General features: G+C 41.0%; 1 protein-coding gene across 10 annotated transcripts in view; it reads left to right on the top strand.

Annotated features, from left to right (window-relative positions):
• The window catches only part of MAPRE2 (microtubule associated protein RP/EB family member 2), a 163,998-nt gene that overhangs the window by 126,323 nt on the left and 13,782 nt on the right, over window positions 1–23,893 (top strand). For all 10 annotated transcript variants that reach the window (NM_001194241.3, XM_015121719.3, XM_077974653.1 and 7 more), the window contains 1 exon segment: window positions 20,208–20,347. In NM_001194241.3, the coding sequence (NP_001181170.1) occupies window positions 20,208–20,347 (140 nt within the window).

Below are 23,893 nucleotides of genomic sequence, written 5' to 3'. Positions count from 1 at the left end.
TGAGCTTTCTGCTTTCCTTAGGGACTTCAGTGTTTCAGCCTTAAAATCAGATTAATAGGAATGCTAGAAAAGTGGTTCCAAAAGGAAGCAACCTAAGTAGAATAGAATAAAGTATCTGAACAATCGTAATTAAATCCCTAAATGTAGATTTGAATAAATCCTAAAGTGTTTTTCAAGAACATTGTTGACTATTTGAATATTCTCACAATTACCCTTAATGTTGAGTTTTCTAAGGCTGTTTGTATGACTGTAAAATGTAATCATGTTTATTCATTTATTTATTTAGCAATGTATGAGCATTTGTTGAGCACCTGTCATCTAAGTACTCATCACCTCTCACCTTCTTTTGGGAAATAAGAATTGCTTTACTTTGTTGGGGTTTTTGTTTGTTTGTTTTGCTTTTTAAGAGAGGCAGTAAAAATAGCGGTAAGAGGTGGTTTTTATCCTTGTCCTGATCTTGGCTTTATGGCCCAGAATATAGTCTTTTTTGGTCAATGACCACATGCACTTGAAAAGAATGTGTATTCTGCAGTAGTTGGTTTGATAGTGTTTTAGAGATATTAATTAGATCAAGGTGTTTGATAGTATTAGTCAGATCTCCTATGTGTGTTTTTTCCTTACCTAATAAGTTACACTGTCAGAGTAAACAGATCTGTGTTTTATGGATTTTTTTGTTGTCCTGTTCTAACATTTGCTGCAGTCTGTTGAATTTTCATGCATTGATCATGGAATTGTCCATTTTTCCCTTTAATTCTCTCCATTTTTGTTTCTTGTATTTTAGTACTCTATTACTAGATGTATACATATTTGTGAGTGTTATGTCATCCTGTTAAATTGACCTTTTTTGTCTTTTTTTCTTCTAAAAAAATGGGATACATGTGCAGAATGTACAGGTTTGTTACATAGGTATATGTGTGCCATGATGGTTTGCTGCACCTATTGACCAGTCCTCTAAGTTCCCTTCCCTCACCCACAACACCCAAACAGGCTCCAGTGTGTGATAATTCCCCTCCCTCTGTCCATGTGTTCTCATTGTTCAACTTCCACTTATGAGTGAGAACATGCAGTGGTTGGTTTTCTGTTCCTGTGTTAGTTTGCTGAGGAAGATGGCTTCCAGCTTCATCCACATCCCTGCAAAGGACATGATCTCATTCCTTTTTATGGCTGCGTAGTGTACCATGGTATATATGTACCACCTTTTTTTTATCTAGTCTGTCATTGATGGACATTTGGGTTAGTTCCATGTCTTTGCTATTGTAAATAGTGCTGCAATAAACACACGTATGCATGTGTTTTTATAGTAGAATGATTTATATTCCTTTAGGTATATACTCAGTAATGGTATTGCTGGGTCCAATGGTATTTCTGGTTCTAGATCCTTCAGGAATCACCATAGTGTCCTCCACAATGGTTGAACTAATTTTCATTTCCACAAACAGTGTAAAAAATTCCTGTTTCTCCACAGCCTCGCCAGCATCTATTGTTTCCTGATTTTCTAATAATCACCATTCTGACTGGTGTGAGATGGCATCTCATTGTGGTTTTGATTTGCATTTCTCTAATGATAGTGATGTTGAGCTTTTTTTTTTTTTCATATGTTTGTTGGCTGCATAAATGTCTTATTTTGAGAAGTGTCTGTTCATATTCTTTGCCCACTTTTTGATGTTTTTTTTTTCTTGTAAATATGTTTAAGTTCCTTGTAAGTTCTGAATATGAGACCTTTGTCAGATGGGTAGATTGCAAAAATGTTCTCCCATTCTGTAGGTTGCCTGTTCACTCTGATGATAGATTCTTTTGCTCTGAAGAAGCTCTTTAGTTTAATTAGATCCCATTTGTCAATTTTGGCTTTTGTTGCAATTGCTTTTGGCATTTTTGTCATGTAGTCTTTGCCCATGCCTGTGTCCTGAATGGTATTGCCTAGGTTTTCTTTTAGGGTTTTTATGGTTTTGGGTTTTACATTTAAGTCTTTAATCCATCTTGAGTTAATTTTTGTATAAGGTGTAAGGAAGGGGTTCAGTTTCAGTTTTCTGCATATGGCTAGCCAGTTTTCCCAGTACCATTTACTGAATAGGAGCTCCTTTCCCCATTGCCTGTTTTTGTCAGGTTTGTCAAAGATCAGATGATTGTAGTTGTGTGGTGTTATTTCTGAGGTCTGCTCCATTGGTCTATATGTCTGTTTTGTTACCAGTACCATGTTGTTTTGGTTACTGTAGCCTTGTAGTATAGTTTGAAGTCAGGTAGTGTGATGCCTCCAGCATTGTTCTTTTTGCTTAGAACTGTCTTGGCTATACAGGGTCTTCTTTGATTCCATATGAAATTTAAAATAGTTTTTTTTCTAATTCTGTGAAGAATGGCAGTGGTAGTTTGATAGAAATAGCTTTGAATCTATAAATTACTTTGAGCAGTATGGCCTTTTTATTGTGTGAAGTGTTCCTCTTTATCTTTGATAATATTCTGTGTCTTGAAATCTATTTTATCTGACATTAATCTAGCTACTCTAGCTTTTTTAAGCTTACTATTGCATGGCATAATCTTTCTCCATGATAATTTAAATTTCTACCTGTCTTTGTCTTTATATTTAAAGTGCGACAGCATGTAATCAGGTCTGCTTTTTTATTCATTCTGATAATCTCTACTTTTTAATTGGAGTGTCCAGTCCATTTACATTTCATATAATCATGTAATTATTGATTTGGTTGGATTTAGATCTACCACATTGTTTTCTGTTTGTCCCCTCTGTTTCTTGTTTTGTTGTTTCTCCCTTCCTGTCATCTTCTGGATTTTTAAAATATTTTTTAGGATTCTATTTTAATTTACTTACCATCTTTCAGACTACACCTCTTTGCACTTATTTTTTAGGTGTTGCTCTAAGGATTACATATATATTCTTGTTTTTTCACACTATCCTTAAAATTAATACTGTATACCTTTATGTAAAATGTGGAAACCTTGCAACCACCCCCCCATTGTTCTTTGTTATAGTTGTCATATGTATTACATTTATATACATTATGAACCTCACAAGATAATGTTACAACTTTTGCTTTAAACCTACACTATCTAATACACGTTGGCTTTTGAACACTTGAAATGTGCTTGTTCATCATTAAAATGTGCTGTGTGTATAAAATGCATGCTGAATTTAGAAGACTCAGTGTGAGAAACAGAATGTAAAACATCTAATAATTTTTGTATTGATTACATGTAGAAATTATATTTCATATATGTTGTATATATTTTGCATATGTTAAAATCATTGGAGTTTTTTTTACCTTTTTGATGTGGCTACTAGAAAATTTATGTGGTTCACATATTTCTATTAGACAGTTATGCTTTAAACAGTCATATCTGTTGTAAAGAAATTATGGGAAAAGTTGTTTGTTTCATGTTTTTACTATTTTCAATGTTCTTCATTTCTGAACACCCAAGTTCCCTACCTGCTTCGTTTCTCTTTAGCCTGAAGGCCTTTTGTTGGGATTTCTTATATTGCAGGTCCAGTGGCAAAAATTATTTTAGATTTTTCATTTTCTGTAAATGTCTTTTTTTTAACCTTCATTCTTAAAGAATATTTTCACTTGATAAAGGATTCAAGCTGGGTTTTGTTTTTCCTTTTGTTTTATTTTTTGCCTGTAAGCACTTTAAAGATGTTATTCCACTGCATGTGGCCTCCAAAGATAAGAAGTGCATACTCATTCTACCCTGTATGCAATACATAGTTTTTCTCTAAGTGCAGTCAAAATTTTCTCCTTATCTTTGGTTTTCAGTAGTGTGACTATGATGTGCCTAATTATGGTTCTCTTTGAATTTATCTTGTTTTGGAGTTCATTATGCTTCCTGAATCTGTGAGTTTATGTCTTTGGGAAGATTCCAAGCATTATTTTTTCAAATTTTTTTTCAGCTCCATTCTTTCTCCTATCCTTCTGGGACTTCATTTATCCATATGTTAGAGCTTTTGAAATTATACCACAAGTCCCTGAGGCACAGTTGATTTTCTTCCCAGTACTTATTTTCTCTCTTCTTTAGATTAGATGGTTTATGTTGATGTAAATTCAAGTTTACCCTCTCTTTCCTCTGTCATCTTCATTCTACTGTTGTAGAAGTCTTCATTTTTAAATTTCAGCTATTGTATTTTTCTGTTTACTTTTTTTTCTTTCTCTGCTGAGTTAGCCTATCTTTTCATTCATTAGGAGCCTATTTCCTTTACTTGACTAAGCAGGCTTATGGTAGCTGCTTTGAAAGTTTTTGTCTGCTAATTCCATTATTCTGGCCATCTCACAATTGACATCTGTTGATTTTATTTTTCTTTGAGAATATATCACATTTTTCTGGCCCTTTATATGTCAAATAATTTTGGGTTATGTCTTAGTTATTGTGAATTTTAATGCTCTGAAGACTGGATTTTGTTATATTGCTGCAAAGAAGGTTGATGTTTGTGAGTTAATAGGCACTTAACTCAATTAGAGTCCAAGGGAAAAATACTCAGAAAGTTAACTCCCATTCAAGGGGATCTAACCTTAGCCTCAAGCCTGTGCCTTTATGTAAGACTTCCTTTTCCTTGTTACTGCAAAGATGCACTAAATCTTCATTTACCTTTTTGAGAAACTCCTTAATTTAACCACAAATGTTGGTCTTTCCCTAAAACCATTATTTACTCTAAGAAATTAACTCTAGGACAGTCTATGATGCCATTTGACTTCCCAGAGCCCTGTAGGGTGGGTACAGTTACCCTTCTTGTCCCTTGATGGTCTCGCCGTCAAGATGAGTCATGCCTGTTTATTCTTACAGTTTGCCAGTAGATGCCTGCTTGATACTGCTATTTTACAGTCCCCAGTCACTTACCCACATACTCTCCTACCCAAGTCCCTTACATATGTCTTTAAGGATCAAATATTAATTTTAGAAATCATGTAATAATACAAGGAAGAGATGCATTTTTCTTACTAGCCCCATAATTAGCAAGACTCCTCTTCAAATAGATGTTAGTACTTCTCATTATTATGCAGAACACTGTTTCTTCCTTTTCTTTTCTTCTTTTCTTTTTCTTTTTTCCTTTTTTTTTTTTAAATTGAGTCTCACTCTTGTTGCCCAGACTGAAATGCAATAATGCAACCTCCGCCTCCCGCATTCAATCAGTGATTCTCTTGTCTCAGCCTCCTGAGTAGCTGGGATTATAGGCATGCACCACCACGCTCGGCTAATTTTGTATTTTTAGTAAAGACAGGATTTCTCCATGTTGGTCAGGCTGGTTTCAAACTCACAACCTCAGGTGATCCACCCGCCTCGGCCTCCCAAAGTGCTGGGATTACAAGCGTGAGCCACCACGCCCGGCGGAACACTGTTTCTTTTACCCAACCCCTACCCCATATTTGCATTGCATCCTTTTGACCTGTTCATATTAAGAAACTATTCCATTGCTAAGCTGCATACCATTTAATGGCTACTCCCTTAGCTACATTAAGACTTGGAAAAAATAGAAATATTCTAATGGCTCAACTAATTAAATTCTTATAGAAGATCCCCTACTCCCTGGAAGAAGAGAGGTAGCAGTACTTTTGTTCTTCTGGTTACATATGTAAGATGTGTAAAAGACACTGCTAGACATTGAGATACTTTTCTCCTCAAAGAAGAACTGAAACTGCATTTCCCTACATTTTAGTCTGTTCAGGCTGCTGTAACAAAATGTCATAAACTAGGTAGCCTTGTATAAACAACCGAAATGTATTTCTCACAGTTCTGGGGACTGGGAAGTCCAAGACCAGGGCACCAGCAGATTCAGGGTCTGGTGAGAGCCCTGTCCACACACATGGTGCCTTCTGTTTCCTCAGATGGTTAAAGAGGCAAAGCCCCTTAGGCCTCTTTTATAAGGGCATCAATCTCATAGAGATCATGATCCATTAGACCTCCCAAAGACCCCACCTTCTTAGTACTACTGTGTTGGGGATTAGGTTTCAATGTATAGATCTGAGGGGGACACAGACATTCAGACCATAGCACCTACCTCTTATGATGATAAAAACCACAGCATAAAATATGAGCAGTGCCCTGCCTTGCCAGTACACTGAATATTTCCAAGTTTAAAATATTGAGCAGAGAGAAGAGCAGAAAATTATGAAGAATTTTGGAGTTTCAAATGGGAGTCTGCTGGCAGTGTCTGTAGAAAAGCCCAAGGGCTTCTTCCTAGGAAGAGCCATACATTTTTCATTGCCATCCTAATTTCTTTGCTTACTGAGATAGAATTTTTGACAGATGATTTACTAATTCAATTTGCAATTTTTAATTATTTTGGCTTTCTGGGTCAAAGTATGTACATTTAAAAAAAACTAGAGTGTTCTAAAGTTTAGAGATCAAAACCTACAGAATGTGGTGGTACTATTACTATGCAACTCAAATCTGAATCTTAATATGAATAGAATTTTTCATGAAAGTTAAGGAAAATGAAAACATTTAAAATGTAGGAGAAGGCCAGGCACGGTGGCTCATGCCTGCAGTCACAGCTTTTTGGGAGGCCAAGGTGGGAGGATTGCTTGAGCTCAGGAGTTTGAGACCAGCCTGGGCAACATGGCAAAACCCCGTCTCTACAAATTATAAAAATTAGCCAGGCATGGTGGCACACACTTGTAGTCCCAGCTACTCAGGAGGCTAAGGTGGGAGGATCACTTGAGCCTGGGGCTCAAGGCTGCAGTGAGCCATGTTCATGCCACTACACTCCAACCTGGGCAACGAAGTGGAACTCTGTCTCAAAAAAATAAAATATAGAAGGAGTCATCAGTAATATTAGCAAATATTTATTGAGCACATATTAAGTGTCAGCTATTATCCTAAGAACTTAATATGTATTCAGCAATTCTAAAAGACAGATCATATTATTACCCTCCACTTTAAAGTTGAGGAAACTGAGGCATGGAGAGGTTTAGTAACTTGCCAGGGTCACACACTAGAAGGAGAGGACTGAAGATTTAAGGCCTGACTCTGTGATTCCAGAACCCATGCGCATTCATCATTATATTATATTGTGCCTCTCATATGTCATGGATGTGGTCTTGTTTTCTCCTCTTACCTCCTCCCCACACTATACTGAACCACAGTAAATTTCACAACCAAATTCAAATTACATGGTATATGGAGGATATAAAAAGCTCTGCAATGTTACTTAGGTTTGAGACGACAGAACACATGCTGTTCTATTGAGATGACATTTATTTTTTTATCGTGATTTTTCAAAAGTTCAAAAACATTTCCTTTCATCCTTCCAGTAAGTTCTAGGGTGAGAGAGAGTTACTATACTGTAGAGTTACTGTCTACATTTATAGATGCAGGAAATGTTAAAACCATTTGTTCCAGGCCTCCTATTAGCTCAAAAGCAGAAGTGTATATAAAGCCAAGAATATTGAGCCCTAGATTAGTAGAATTACTAATCTCTGTTTTCTTAATCCTTCAAGTCAATTAGCTCTCCATGTGAATGCTCTGGGTGATTTGAAAGTGAAGGATAGACACCATTGGCATGTATTTGGGCACGTAGAGTCTGTTCCTTCACACAGGGCTCTGCAGAGGAGGGCGAGGGTCTCCATTGTCCTCCCTGCACTGGCAGACCATCCTAGCCCTTTTCAAAACAGCACTGGGTCATTAATCTTATATAGCTGTTCCTGATATGTGTTGAAATATTAATTCTATAACTAAACCCCGTGTCCTCATCTGATGGATCATTCCTTTACTCTCCATAGGTATAATATCAGATTTTACTTCCAGCCTAACTGTAAACCTCGCCAGACCACACAAGACGGTGACTTAGCATTCATTCTTAGTTTCCACAAGCAGAATGTCGTAGATTGTCTGTGAACCTATTTTTTTTTTTTTTGAGACGGAGTCTCACTCTGTCGCCCAGGCTGGAGTGCAGTGGCCTGATCTCAGCTCACTGCAAGCTCCGCCTCCCGGGTTTACGCCATTCTTCTGCCTCAGCCTCCCAACTGGGACTACAGGCACCCGCCACCTCGCCCGGCTAGTTTTTGTATTATTTAGTGGAGACGGGGTTTCACCGTGTTAGCCAGGATGGTCTCGATCTCCTGACCTCGTGATCCGCCCATCTCGGCCTCCCAAAGTGCTGGGATTACAGGCTTGAGCCACCGGGCCCGGCCCCCTATTTTTCTTTATTATTGATACCTTTTTTGTTACTTAGTATATTGGGCAGGAATCGAAAACAGCTTTGACTTGTAGAATTTTCTAGAATCCCTTTGAATTGGGTGAACTACACTATAACTCAACTCTGTCTTGTTCAATCATTGTTCCCCCGTTGCCTGGCCTGTAGAAGGTCCTCATGTAATTATTGAGTTGATGAGTTTAAGCTGAATCTTTGCAGCATTCATCTGGATCAAGGAAGATGTTCTCAGTCAACACATGGCTGTGTTTGAAGTGCTCTCGAGTCATAGCCATTACCTGAGAAGCCTCTTACACTGTAACTTAGAAAGTATGCTGGTACACTATGCAGTAGCTCAGAAAATGTTTCCTTTTGAAATTTTATTTCAATAGTTTTTGGGGTACAGGTGGTTTTTGGTTATATGGATAAGTCCTTGTATGGAGATTTGAGTGCACCCATCACCTGAGCAGTATACACTGTACCCAATATGTAGTCTTTTCTCCCACACTCCCCGCCAACTTTCCCCACCCCCGAGTCCCCAAAGTCTATCATATCACTCTTATGCCTTTGCATCCTCATAGCTTAGCTCCCACTTAGAAGTGAGAACATGCACTATTTGATTTTTCATTCCTGAGTTATTTCACTTAGAATAATGGCCTCCAGCTCCATCCAAGTTGCTGCAAAAGATATTATTTCATTCCTTTTTATGACTGAGTAGTATTCTGTGATGTATGTATACCACATTCTCTTTATCCACTCTGGTTGATGGGCACTTAGGTTGGTTCCATATCTTTGCTGTTGTGAATTGTGCTGCTGTAAACATGTGTGTGCATGTGTCTTTTTCATATAATTACTTCTAGAAAATGTTTCTTAGCAGTTCCTACTTCTTAGATTCCTTGCCCTTTTTGTGAATTTACCTGAATTCTCATTTTTTTTACTAATTGATCTAGTCTGTCAACAGATGTTTGATGATGCACTGTAAGAGATTCTGGAGATACACGGTGATTCTAACAAGACCCCTGTTTTCAAGGAGATTACATCCTAGTGGGAAAAGTTGACAATAAATAGGCAATAATAATAAAGGGAGGCGAGTTCCCTCAGCATGTATAGGAAGAACACCTGGGCTAGTCTTAAACATCTTCTATAAAGGTTTCTGAAATAAGTGAAGTTCAAGCAAAACTTAATGAATAAGTAGATGTTAGCCAAATGGAGGTGTGTTGAAGAGCATTCCAGGCAGAAAGACAAGGATGCTGAAGTCAAAAGAATGTGCTCCATTCAGTAAAGTGCATGTTGTTCGGTGTGGATGTTGAGCTATGAGACTGCAGAGGGAAGCGGGGCTCTTCTTACTGCTAAAAAAATAAAATCACAAACTTAGCAGCTTAAAATAACACTTATGCATTATTTTATAGATTCTAAAGTCCAAGCAAATCTTAGCTGGGTTCTCTGTTTTAGGATCTCACCAGACTATAATCCAGGTATCCACTGGGGTGGTGGTCTCATCAAAGGCTCAACTGGGGAAAGATTTGTTTCCAAGCCCCCTCAAGTTGTTGACAGTTTTCTTGAGGCTGCAGGACCAAGGCTTCAGTTTCTTGCTGAAAGCACCCTCAGTTCCTAGAGGCCACTTGCACCTCCTTACCTTATGGGCTTTTCCAACAAAGATGCTTACTTCATGGCAACTACTTCTTCAGGGGAATAGGGGAGGTCTCTCTGGCGTGTTTGCCAGCAAGATGGTCATGTAGTAACATAATGGTGAGAATAACTCCCATTACCTTTGCCATGTTCTGTGGGTTAGAGTCAGGTCACGGGTCTTACATACACTCAAGGGGAGGCTGTTATACAAAAACATGAACACCAGGAGGTGGAGATTATTAGGGTAAGGAGATTACTGTAGGATTTGTTTGTCACACCGAGATTACACTTTATAGTAGGGAGTCATGGAAGTTTAAGCAGCGTGCTTTGTATTATAGAAAACACATTAGAGAGGGCACAGTTAGAATCTCGTAAACCAGCTAAGAGGCTTTGCCGCAAACCACATGGGAGAAGACAGTGGCCTTAATGAAGGCAGTAGCCATGTGGGTGATGGAGACCCTAAGATGATACAGTCAGCAAAATTGGATGATTAATGGGATATGGGAAGTAAAGAAGAGGAGGAAATCAGGGATAAATGTTACACACATTTCTGACTTAGTAATCGGTTGGTAGAAGCAGAGATACCTGGACCAGGAGCCTGGTGAGCATGGGGCTCACCTCGGAATTCTCCCTTCCCTGAGCTCCAGCCTGCCCTGTGGCCTCAGATCATGTCTGTCTTAGCAGGAGAGTCTGGATAAGATGGTGTTAATGGAGCACAGCAGGCTGGCCACCATCAGATAAACAACCACAAGCACTAGTCTTGCTAGTTGTCAGTCAGTAGGGGCTCTGGCTGGAGTCTAAAGGACATATTATAAACTTAGTACTTACGTTCCTCCAAAATAACCATCCTAGTGTATAAACTTTTTGGTAAATGAGTACTGCATACCAGGAGTGCAGTAGCACCCTCAATGTCATTGTTGTGGTAATGTCTGTGTGTCATCTGCCCAGTGGGCTGGCTTAGTGTGCTGGGCTCCGTCACCATCTTCCCCTGTTACTGCAGTGAACAGGCTGCATTATTTTATATATATCTAATATATATATTATATATATTATTATATATCTAAATTATTGTTGGGATGGGGTGAGTGAGCCTTACTATTTCTGTTGCTCTGAGAATGATCGAAGAATAATATTTTAAATGAAGATAGTGATTGGATTTGATACCTAATGTGTTTCAAAGGACACTTAATTTTTTTACCAAGATGTGAGGTGTGAAAAGTAGTTTTTTTTACCAATATGTGAGGTGTGAAAAGCCCTCCCCTTGGAATCAGTAGTTTATCGAAAGAAATAGATAGCATGTTGAAATAACTATTTAAAAGATAGAATTTTTAATACTTGAGCCATTGTAAGATGCAGAACACTTTCCTGCATTTTTCCCCCTATGAAAAATTCTCTGAAACCAGAGTGACTCAAGCAGAGCCTGGAAAATACTGGAGAATCACATGATGGCTAAAAATAAGCACATCATCTCTAGCAGGGACAGTAAGCAGGGCAGAAGTAACTCGGTATGTGAAGGCTCACACTCACTGGACATGCTCACGAGAGTCAGGCCCTCTGTCCTTGGCAGGGGCAGGCTTTGAGACCACCGGTCAGCGAAGAGAGGTCCTCAGGAGCTGGTCATTCCGTGCTGCAGTACCCATGCCCTCGGCAGGCCCCCGACCTGCAGTGCACCTCACTCGTACGCTCTCCCAGGGGCAGAGCCATTTATTTGACACTGTAATGACCCCTAAATAGTGGATTGGGAGGGAAACAGGCTGACTCATAGCTCTTGTTACTGCCCATTTTCTCTTAAGCCCTCCCCTTGGAGTCAATAGCACATGCCATTGATCACAGAATGTCTTTTTGTTGCTGTTAACATTGCAAAACGTGTATTTTGTGAAATTGCTGGACATTTGGTGACTGTTCTGTAGGATATAGGATAGGGTTTCCTAAACTATACCATTGCAGGTACTTTACCAAAAGCACAACGAATCTTGTCTTAGGCACTCGCTGCTCATACCCAGGGAAATTACTGCAGTAGCCCCCTAGCTGGCCTTTCTGCATCTCCCCTCAGCCTCCCTGGTCTGTTCTCAACACAGCAGGCAGAGTGAGCCATTTGAAAGCAAAGCTAGATCATGTCACTCTGTTCAGCATCCTGCACTGGCTTCCCTTTTCCCCTGCGAGGTCCTTTTTGACCTGCCCTTCCAGTACATGTCTGACCTTCTGTCTACCTGCAGTATCCCATTCTCACCCTGCCCTACCCACCTGACCTGGCTCCTGAGTGGGGAAGGCAGGGCCTTTGCACCCCCATTCAGCATTTCCTCTGCCTGGCCTGCTCTGCTCCTGGCTGTCCAGACAGCCACCTTCCTCTCCTGCCTCAGGTCTTGGCTCAGGTCTCACACTCACTGTGAGAGACCTTGAAGAAGGAAGGGTTACTCCTGCAGCTAGCATGTTCCCTGCAGGGATCCTGGAAGTTGTGACTATGGAGTTTGCTACAAGAGCTGTTGGCTTCTGTGAAGAATGAGACTTTTGAGCCACAGTGACCCCACACAGGAGGTTCTCGCCTCCTGTGTCTGTGCCAGACTGCTGCGGGACTCCCAGCAAGAGGGGCACCTGGCACTGCCCTGCTAGTGCTTGCTGTTCTGACCTCTGTTCTTCTGGGTGGCCTTGGTGTGAGTGTGGCCCGTGAAAGTACCATGGGTCTGAGTTGAAAAACTGAAACTGGAGGAAGAACCGTAGTGGATGCTTAGGCCTTCCATGAAATTCCTATTTAAAATTGCTACTCGCCCACCCCCAACCCAGCTCTCTCTACCCAACCCTGCTCTGATTTTCTCTTGTTCATAGCACTTATTTTCTAGTTTATTCTGTCACTTACTAATTTATGTTATTATTTATTGTCTAGTTCCCCTGTTAGAATGTTAATTTCACAAGGACAAGCATCTTTTGTGTTTCATTCATTGTTTGATCTCAACTGCCTGTTAGCTTTCTCAGGTGCGTAATAGGGTTATGGCTCAATAACAGTTTGCACAAGTGAACGAATTAGGATAATTTAGAAGAAGCACAGACGAAGATAGATAGGGAGTGCATGGAATGGACGGAATCTATGCCTTGGAGTCCATCGGTGGGTTATGGGTTAATCACATTTTTTGGTTCTAAAAGCAAATTTGTTGAAGCTGAGCATATTTACATGATGCAGTTGTGCATCTTTATACAATAGTTGTTCACTGTGTAAAAACTGGGTTAATCAATTTTTGTAAAAATGTTCTTTAAATAAACATGAGCCTTATTTTCTTAGTATTTCAGCTGTTTTATTTTAGTAGTATCTAGAAATGGGAAACAAGTGTACTTTTGCATCATTAGTTGAATCAGGTCTCATTTGCTGAGTAATAATAGTAATGTAAGCTACCATTTATTGAGCACATACTATGTGCCAGACCCTTGTGTAATCATTTTCCAGGTATTAAGTCATGTACCCCTCCCAACTCTGGGAAGTTGGCACTGCTCTTCCTTTCTTAAATGTAAAGCAAGCAAGGTAGCCACAAAGCTACACCAGTCAGGAAGTAGTGGAGCTGGGACCCCTAGGAAGGCTCTCTGGCTGCTGAGCCCCCACTCTTGACCACTGCAGTCACTCTCTCCCTAGAGGCAGGTGAAGGATGTCCAATTCCTTACCAGGTCTTCATTCCCACGAGATTGGCGTGGCTCGTGCCTGCTGTGTGGAGCTGCCCCTAGCTGCTCAAGGAGGACTGCCCACTCTTAAGAGCCTCCACTGAAAAGGAAGAGCTGCAAACCTGACCACTGGCTGCATTGGTCAGAACAGAAGCTGTAAACTGCCAATTTCAGAATTAAAAAACCAACCTCCTAATGATCTCATGAATCAGGGCATCCCAGAACCCTGTTAAAGTTTCATTTGGCCTGAACTCTGTCCACTGAGGTGTTTTTTTGCCCTAAACTCAGAGCAAATTACAGAATCTACAAAGTGAAAGTATGGAGGCAGTTTTGAAGGAAAGACCAGGTCAATGTAACTTGAATTTGCAGTAATCAGAATTCTGTAGGGACTGGCAATCCTTTTGCAGTCTGAGGGCTCTGATGTCAGTTCAGTTTCCGAGGAAGTCCTCTTCCTGTGGAATTCACCCTCCTCATCAGTCTAGCCCACACCCTTTCTCCAGCAATGACATTACTTTTTTTTTTAACCAAGCTCATTATCTGTTAAAAAAATATAATCTCCTTGTCAAAGTGCGGGGGATAATAAAGTAATATCAGATCCATCCACAGTGAATCAGTACAGATGCAGTGTATCTTCTGCCATAGTTATTCAGCTCTGGGTTTTCTTCATTTGAGTGAGAAGGGCTGGGGGGGGTGGTTTGGAAGGGGAAAGGACTCTCAAAGTAGAGAAAAATTGGGAATGACCATAACCAGAAGAGTAGTGGCCGCCTGCATGTGTGTGTGCACACGCTCATGTTTTTCATGTCTCTGTGGTTCTTGTCAACAGTATTAATGTCATATTTTTAGCTCCTCTGTTTATGATTTTGGCAAAAGGAATAATATGGCAGATTATGTGAAAAGAATTTCTAAATTCCAGCAGAGTCTTGGCTATGAAGGATAAAGCCAAGTCCAGTGCTTTGATTTGCTTCATCCTTCTGAATCCATTGGGCCTCATATGCCCAACATGTTGCAGCATTTTCCATAAACATTAAGCAAGCTACTAGTTATTGACATTAGACACGGCAACGCCCAGGCTTCACTGAGGCAGTGAATCCGACCACTCCGAATTGTTTTACAACTATGGTTAAAATGTCTTAGAATCATATTTATACCCCCAAATCCTAAAGGCATTAATTAAGACACAACTGCTCAAAGACTAGCATTGTAAATCATGTCCAGTGAGCAAATTCAGAGAATTACAGGGACTTGGACAGAATTGATGCTTATTTTCCTCTGCTTCTAAGATTCCTTTTTGTTTTGAAAGGTAAAATTAGGGAGGTAGAAAAGCTTGAGGGCAAAATGGTTACTTGCAAATAGGGCCACCGCTCATTATGTTCTCAGGACATCATCAAATGCAGCTTGAAAAAAAATTGAAATATTTGAATCAGCTGCAAGAAAAAAAAAATCTATATCTGTATTATAGCCAAAGTAGGTGCACTCTCTAAAAGCTATTATGTAAATGTTTTCCACATAAGCATCCTTGAGCCAAGAGGCCTGGGAAAGGTACAGCAGTCAAATCACTGATGGAGTGGGGCATTCTGGGAAGCAAGAAGATAGCTTTTGAGGACTTCAGTATCTAAAACCAGGATTGGATGCTATCAGAGACATGCTGGGAGCGGTTTACGAGATTGGAATGCAGATGGTAGCTCACATAAAAGTCTTGTATCAGTGTTAAGTTTATGACATTGATAACTGTGCAGTTTTGTGAGAACATTCTTGTTATATTGCCCAGGTAAGGGGGAAGGAGTATCTGGCAGCCCCAGAAACTTTAGAGTGTGGTTGTTAGAAGACAGCGAGACCTAGACAGCAAATAAACAAAAACAAGTTCTTAACTCTAAAGAGTTGTGCTATATGTTAGGATATTGTCCATTATTTATTCTGAAAAGGAAAACATGAAATCATTGAATATAATGAGGACAAAAGGTTTCATTTTTATTTTTATACATTTAGTATTTCTTAATCATGTGACAGCTGCGAGGGGTAAATTACTTCCATTTCAAATTGCAGCTTGTGATGATTTAATGAGCCCACTTTACATTTATTTGAAAACGAGCTTTTAGTTTAACTGTTAATTATGGGGTTTTTGTTGTTGTTGTTGTTTACCCAAACCTCGGAAGATAACTAAACTCTTTCCCATGCTTTTCCCGTTCTTTAATTTCTTCACATTTATTCATCTGAAGGTAAAAATGTAGTTAAGTAGGCCTGATTTCACATATCCTCATGCATCGTTTATTTTCCTCTGTTATCAGTTTTTCTCCAAACAGTAGAATTTCAAGATCCCTCTCATTTTAAATATCAAATACTAATTACTTAAGTGATCGATTTTTAAATGTTTAGAATTTTTTCCATTTCTTCCTTCACTCAGCCTGCACTGTGTCCCCGTTAGCAAGGCTTAAGGGTGGGGTAGAAGCGGTTCTTCCTTCCCACGTGTGTGTAGGTGGTGGAGCAGCAGAGGTTGCCAAGCCTGATTTTCATCGCCTGCACCTCTCTCATCTCAAAGGGATCCAGGAGGTGCACATGCTGTGTGCCAGTGGGAGAGCCCTGGTGCCCTAGGCCACCACCTGACCTTTGCCTGATTTGTGAACACAGATGCCATTTTAGGGCTGAAGCACATCTTGGCGAGTCCAAGCCACACAGGCAGGTTGAAGTTGGGCTCTGTTAACAGCAAGGGATAGTTCCTCAAGGGAAGAAAACAAAACAAAGCAAAACCTGTTTCCCCAAGTGACTGTGTGTGGCTAGAATGGGGAGAGCATCAGTAACTGCAGCAGCTGCACCCTCCCTCCCTGCCATGAGCTGTGCTGAGCGCCTCCCGCAGTCGGGGATTCTCCCTGCGTGTCTCCTCACTGCGCTCCTGGCCAGTGTCCTCTGCTTCTTCATAGTTGCTCTTCCCTGATCATGTGGCTTTGCCCTGGGGTTTGGCTTGCCACAACCCCTTCTACATCTTATCAAACATTTCATTTTTTTTTTTTCAAGCTCTATTTGATGATATCCTGAGAATATAATTAGTGGTAGCCCTGTATTATAAGCAGTCAGCTTCGGTTTCTTCCATCACTTTTTTCTTTTTAAATTGACATCAGACTGGATAAGGCCAGATACCAGAACATGAGTGTGTCTGATGATCCTAGCTCAGTTATTGCAACCACTTTGTTGTTGCTGACCTGCCTATGAAAGACTGCCAGGGTAGGTGGGTCATCACATGCTATCTAGGGGAGCCCCCTCTGCAAGGTTGTGTCCCTCAGGAAGGGCCAGTGAGCATGACACAGGCTTGGACAGGCCAGCACAGAGCACTCAGAATTAAGCATATACTGACTGACTGAGTTTACTCCACCTCTCCTGATTCTGTGTAGGTAAGGAGCCTAAGTAATTTACAGAAGGTAATCTTGAGAGGAAACCAAGGAGGAGCTCTCTTTCTGGGAGGCTGATGGTTTTTATTTGGTTTCCTTCTTGTCTTGCTGGTTCTTTGTGTCTGTGAGTTTGACATTGGCATCAGCTCCTCAAGCTTCCCCCAGTGTCCTTACCCTGAAGAGATGCCTCTGCTAGGTCTTATAGAATGAATTATAAAAACTATTATTGAATGTCTCTGGGTTAGGCACTGTGATTGGTGGTGAGAGCATAAGGTGACTAAAACAGATAAAACTCCTATGTCCTGGCGTTTCCGCTCGTTTCTTTAATGCTCGTAGGCATTAAAGAAATAGCTGTACCACAACAGTGGAAAGTGTTCAGGGCACTTTGGCCTTCCAGACAAAGTGACATCTGAGCTGAGACTGGAAGGGTGGTAGACCTGCTTGCTCAGAGGAGGTAGGGGACAGGAAGGAGGCAGAGGGAATACAGCCTGAATTGCATGGTGTATTAGTTCTTACAGTGCCATAAAGAACTGCCCAAGACAGGATAATTTATAAAGAAAAGAGGTTTAATTGACTCACAGTTTCTCAGGGCTGGGGAGGCCTCAGAAAACTTAAAATCATGGCTGAAGGAGAAGCAAACATGTCCCTCTTCACACGGCAGCAGGAAGGAGGAAGTGCCAAGCAAAGAGGGAACAAGCACCTTATAAAACCATCAGATCTCGTGAGAACTCACTCACTATCACGAGAACAACATGGAGGTAACTGCCCCTCACGCTTCAATTACCTGCCACAGGCTCCCTCCCACAACATGTGGGGATTATGGGAACACTACAATTCAAGATGAGATTTGGGTGGAGACACAGCCAAACCATATCACATGGGATGGTCATGGAGTCGTAGAACCTTGGCTTATTCCTGAGAACATTGAAGGTGCCACACCGGGAATTCTTAGATAGCTGTTGCTCATGTGAGAACTCAGCTGGAGAACAAAGACTGCATCTTAGGCATTTTTAGGGGCCTCCAGTGCATGGCCCATGGCAGGCACTTACTAAGTGTAATAAGTGTGTGTAAGGGGTGTTGATCATAGGCAGTCTTCGCACTGCTTTCTGTTAGACTTCCTTTATATTAAAATATGAGGTATTGCTTATAAAAAGATCTGAACGAACTTGATATTTCCGAGCTCTCTCCCCACCTGTTAGGCTGGTGGCTGCCTCAGAGAAGGCTCTTTGCCAGATCAGGTGTCCTCACCCTGCCTCCCCTACCTGCTCGTCTACATTGTTTTCTTTACCCAGTTGGTTTGCCTTTGGGTTAAAGAACTTGGTCAGCAGGACATGGAAGGTAGTGTTCCAGGAGCGTTTTATATGGGCTTCAACAGAGATGAAGAAGGTTCCTCACGGCCATATACCAGGCACAAATAAAGCAAAACGTCAGCCCTCTAGAATCCTTGGGAAGCTCTTCTGCACAGGTGAGGTTTCCAGGGATCTGCAGATTTATCCTGAGAAATTCAAACTATTTTAAGTCTTTCCCAATTTAACCATTCTCATTTTAAAGTATATTAGGCACCTCCCTGTGTTTTTAAAGAAGTTTATTTAAAAACAATTTTTTTTAACAGAAAGGCCTGTATTTTAAAGGCTGTCATGCTGTCAGTGTTTCTAGAGGGTGTGACTTGCATCCGGAGCTAATGACCCCAGGCACCTGAAGACACAAATATAAGTTTTATGGTCTTCCTGTTTTCTACTTTGTAATTAGGATGTTGGTTGAAACTTGTAACTGCTGTCACATACCTGTCTTTATAACCCTTTGGCTCTTGCTAATCTGTTGATACTAATAAACTGTGAAGTTGGAAATAAACTGTAAAATTGGAAACCATATCACTAAAAGTTTTATTTGCTTGTTTATATAGTTAAACTTTTGCTCTTTAACCAAATACATGTTCAGTTGAGCATTGTGCTACGCACTGGGGTTACAAAGATGAATAAGATGTGTTTCTTGCTCTAAACAAGAGCAGGGGTTGGGGTATTAGGCCAGTGGGAGCACAGAGAAGGAGCACCTACACCAGACTGAAGGGATGGTGAAAAACAGAGATGCCACTTCACGGGGACTGTGTTCAGAGGAAAAGGGAATGGGCAGGCCCCCAGTAGTGGCTTGGAATTTCATAATCCATGAAGTACATTGCGTATACATTGGGACTTCTATTTTGGCCGCAGAGGCCATTCTTGTGTCTGTGCGTTGTTCTAGGTAGTGAGAGTCTACTGTGAGCTGAGCTCCAGATAGGTGAGGTCTTACCTGAAACCAGTGGTTTTTCATTTTTCCACTTCATAACATTATTAGTGATGCTAAATGAATCACTTGCTTAAGGTGCTGACCCTCAGATCTCCTCATTGTAAGGGTGTATTTTCCCCTTTAGAGTAACACATGTAAATATCTTGTTCCCCAAAACCCTCTCACCTAAAGTTTACATGTCCAATGATGAGCCCTTTCTGAATCGCCTATTAGTTACGGATGTCACAAAATTGTGATTTATTTTCTAGTTCCAGCATTTCTTGTACATTTACTGACTGCCAGTGTTCCTTAAAAAGGATTGAAAAGATCTTTATATTCTTTTCTCTTCCCCCTCCCTCTCCCTCTCCCTTTCTTCCAGCCCATCTCTCCTTCAGTCATTGTAGATTAATAGATTTTATTTACCCAGTGCATTACAATAAATGAAGCTATTGTTCTTCCTAATATTCAAACTGTCCCAAGTGTGACTAGTGGGGAGCCCCTTTGAGCTCTTGATATTAATCCTGGAGCACCTCCTTGTTTTTTGACACAAGATATCCTCAGCTTACCCTGAACATTCCCTGCCCCATCCCTAGAATCAGCCATTTCTCAAGAAGCCCTTTTATTGCAGAATAACCTTTAGAAACCAAGGTTTGGGCATCAGGAGTGCCCGCTGCTATGGAGATGTCATTGCTCTTAGGCATTTTAGTGGCTAAAGCTAGGAAATGTTTTAAAAGAGAAAAAAATACATTTGTATTGATATTTCTTCTGAAGTATTAATCGGTTATAAGATCTTTTCTTTTGTTTGTTAGAAATTCAATTAGGGTGATATTTTTAAGCTTATCTAAAAACCTTTCCTCTTAAAAATCTTAAAATTTGTTCTGTTACTCTTATATCTCCAGAGGGAGAAGGGACAATGGCATTAACCTCATGTTACTTGAGGAAAAAAAACAGCACTCACAAAGGTGAGATAAATTGCCCAAAACAACCATACTTTTAACTGTGTACACTCCTGCTGAAATATTTGTACTCCTTCTGTATGGGAAGGGATCACTGGAGGTATCTATGTTATAGTAAGCTTCTTTTATATCATTCATTTTCTATATATCTAAAACACATTTTTAATATTACCAGTATTTATCATTTATTCTGATTGCTTTCAGGTGCAGCTAAATCAAGTCCAGCAGCGAAACCAGGATCCACACCTTCTCGACCCTCATCAGCCAAAAGGGCTTCTTCCAGCGGCTCAGCATCCAGATCTGATAAAGATTTAGAAACGCAGGTCATACAGCTTAATGAACAGGTAATGCATCAGCTCTGGCCACACCTCTAGGAGCAGTGACGTATGTAAGAGGTAGGGGGCCTAGGATCCCCTAGGACTGGGGTAAGGGAGGGAAGGTAAGGAGGAATCCTTGGTTTCAAGTAAGTAAGAATATAAAGAATTGTTCGGGAAGACAAAATCAGTAGCCCATGATGAATAAAAAGTGTTAGTCACAAATCTCAAAGTTGTACATTAAGATGGGGCAGATGGCTTAGCCTTGCTGCAGACTTCAGGTCACCTTCCCCTCCCCTGTCCCTCAGGGCTGTCATGAGCTCCGGCTAGACCATAGTCCATCCTGCCCACCTCTGACCATTCTAGATAGTGCTGCATCGCATTAGGGTGAGTCTGTCTCCCTCCCTCTCTTTTTAAAGGCTGAGTCAGGGTTAGTCTGTCTCCCTCCCCTTTTCTTCTTTCCCTCCTTCCTTCCTTTCTTCAGCTATTAGTAGTTGAGCTCATTCTATATGAAAGATATTACACTTAATGCTGGTAGAATAATGGTAGTAAAATAGATACCTTTCCTTCCATCATAGAACTTGTAGATAGCAATTGCACACAGTAGGTTATTACATGAGCTAAACAAAAAACCTGATTACTTCCCACAATGGCAGAAGTTGGGTGCTGCAGGAGCACCAAACCCAATATTTGGGGGATCTGAGAGGCCACAATTGTGTTTTAAGTAGAAGAGCTTTCCTTTTAATTTAGCATTCCTCACAGTTATGGTAAAATCTAGCTAGCTCCACTGTCTTTGAAATTTTCATTATAAAATCTTAGGTACTTCTCATCTTTCCTAAGATTATATGTAGCTTAAAAGTAATAAAAGCAACGGGTAGTGGAGGGCCCACACAGGAGAGCCTTTTATCCTGGCTACCCTGCCGCTATGAGAGGAGCCTTTACTCCAGGGCCCCAGGCTGTTCCCAGCCACTCACTGGGCCAGTCGTGGTGATTAATCTTATTCTTGATGAGCCAGCAAGAGTTTAGAAACAGCTTTTGTGATAATTGTATATTTATAATCAAGAATCTAGTTTAATGAAGGCAGTTTCTTAGCTAGGGTGTTTCTTTACAATTCTGATCACTTTATGGAAAAAGGTGTAAAAACTTAAGCCATCCAGCAGGTAGGACTTGGATTTGGAAACTGGAATGTTCTAATTACCTGCTGATTCTCAGTTTGAGTCCTGTTTCCAATAATGATTTCTTCTCAATTAAAAGGCAGTAAGGACAGTCATAAAGAGCCTTGGGCCACATGTCTCAGGCTCCAAGAAAATCAGAGTAGACCTAAAGGCTGTAATGCCTTGGACCTAAATCTCTGTAATGCCTTGGACCTAAAGTTGGTCCTCCCATATCCATGGGTTACCACATCTACAGGTTCAAGCAACCAAGTATTGCAAATATTCAAAATAAAAAATAGCGATACAAACATAAAAACTAATACAAATTAAAAGCAATACAACATAACTACTTACATAGTATTAGGTATTATAAGTAATGTAGAGATAATTTAAAGTATACAGGAGTATATGCATAGGTTATATGCAAATATGATATCCCATTATATTGTTGTATATCAGGGACTTCAGTATCCATGGGTTTTTGTATCTGAGGGACAATCTGGAATCAATTCCTCTCAGATACCAAGGCACAACTGTAGAACTCTTTTTCCTTAAGGAACCCAAATTCTTTTGGTATCTTTCTTATCTTGTGTTTCTTCATGACTCCTCCCTCTCTTCCCATCTACCACACCCAGTGTCCCACCTCTCCAGCCCAAAGAATGACCACGTGGAAACCTTGAGGTTCTCTCCCCCTTACAGCCTGACCCAGCCAGCCCCACTTCCTCTCCTTGGGGCTGGCTCTAGGCTCCCGTTAGCTCTCCAGATCACACACAGCCCATCCCCAGGGAACCCAGACCTCTAAAATGCCTCCACTAGACCATACTGCCATCCACAATGCAACTCAGAGAACCGAGTGAGAGAGGAATGGTCCAGTGCCACCTTCCTGTTATAATCCCTTCATTACTTCCAAAAGGCCTCACTCCCCATTTCTGCCCCCTGACACCTTCACACCAAGGAGTGTGCCTCCGCCTGTCTGTCCCTCAGAAGGAAGACACACCCTACACTGTGAGTCCTTCAATCAATATTACTGAGCACTTACTCCAAATTTATATCCATGGTTAACTGTTGCCGTTCCCTCCTTTTTCTGTCTTGGAGCCAACAGGATGCCCCCCGAGTCTGGGAGGGGGCCCCCACAGGCATCATGGTGTTGGAACAAAGAACACTCAGGTGAGGAGAGGCTGAGGGGAGACCCTGATGCTGAAGGGTGAAGCACAGTCTTCACTGAGAAAGGGACAAGTGCCATAAACTTGGAGGATTCTCATTTGCTTGGCCTCTTGCATTTTCTCAGGCAATTTCCCATGATGCACTAAGGAAGTAATACTATGCTAGACCAGTCCCATGAGAGAAATGAATCAAAAGACATACAGTAGGAAAAGTCATAAACAAAATAATTAGGGACTTGTTCTGGATAGTGGGTTAGCCAACCAGAAGTGGGTTGGAGTCAGTGGATTAGCCAACTGGAAGTAGGTTGGTCATTGCTCAGGGAGCGCAGGTGAGGTCGGGGATGGGTGTCGGTTAGCCCAGGCAGAGACTGTAGCCATCACTGAAACAGCACGGCCTGCAGGAACCTGCAGTCTGTGGCCACACTGGGAGGAGTTGGAAGAATCATAAGAAGAGAGCTGCTTCTCCTTTTGTAAGATCCATCTCCAGCATCTCCTTCATCGCTTAAGCATCTGCCACAACACAAGAGGGACGAGGCTGGCATTGGTCTTTGTGAGTGGGACTATGACAGTGGAGTTTTGCTTGCCAATTGATTTTCATCATATAGGTTAGCTAGTGTTGGTTTTTACTAGGGAATGTTGGTAGTGGCAGCTGTTACCTAATGCATGTGGAATATCACTGAAGCCTGATTTACACTAAAGGTTTGTCTGGAAAAGCCTCAGCTATTTGTTCAGTGTGCAGAACAAAGCCCTAGGGGGCCAGACAGACCTAGTTTTCGTGGGTGGGATGTGTCCTTGCCTGGGACAGGGGGCTGAGGGGTGGTGACACACCTAAGCTGCCACAGATCATCTGCTGGCACTAGCACAGGATTGAGATGGATTTTGTGTCCAAACCTGGGGAGAGGTTGGTTTGTTTTAAAGCAGGAAAGGATTTCTAGAATAAGAGTTTTCTTTTTTCTGGAATTTAAGCTGGTCACCTTCACTTTTTTTTTTTTTTTTTTTACATCTTACAAATGTGCAAGCTATAATATTAATAGAAATGAGTTAAAAGCAAACTGGTTCTCCACTGCTTTGCAAGCAGCCACCTGGGGGCGTCAGTGAGGGTAACGCTGAATCTACAGGATGGATATGGTTTGCCAGGTGCACAGGAAGAGGATGGACACTGCATGGTCTGTGTGTGTTTGAATGAATCAGTAATTCCAGATGGATAAAGCATACACAAAGGCCCAGAATTATTAGAAGGAGAGAGTAGGACATTTTGC

Source organism: Macaca mulatta, chromosome 18 (genome assembly GCF_049350105.2).
Source record: "Macaca mulatta isolate MMU2019108-1 chromosome 18, T2T-MMU8v2.0, whole genome shotgun sequence".
Classification (NCBI taxonomy): Eukaryota; Metazoa; Chordata; class Mammalia; order Primates; family Cercopithecidae; genus Macaca; species Macaca mulatta.
This window is presented reverse-complemented; position numbering and strand designations above follow the sequence as displayed.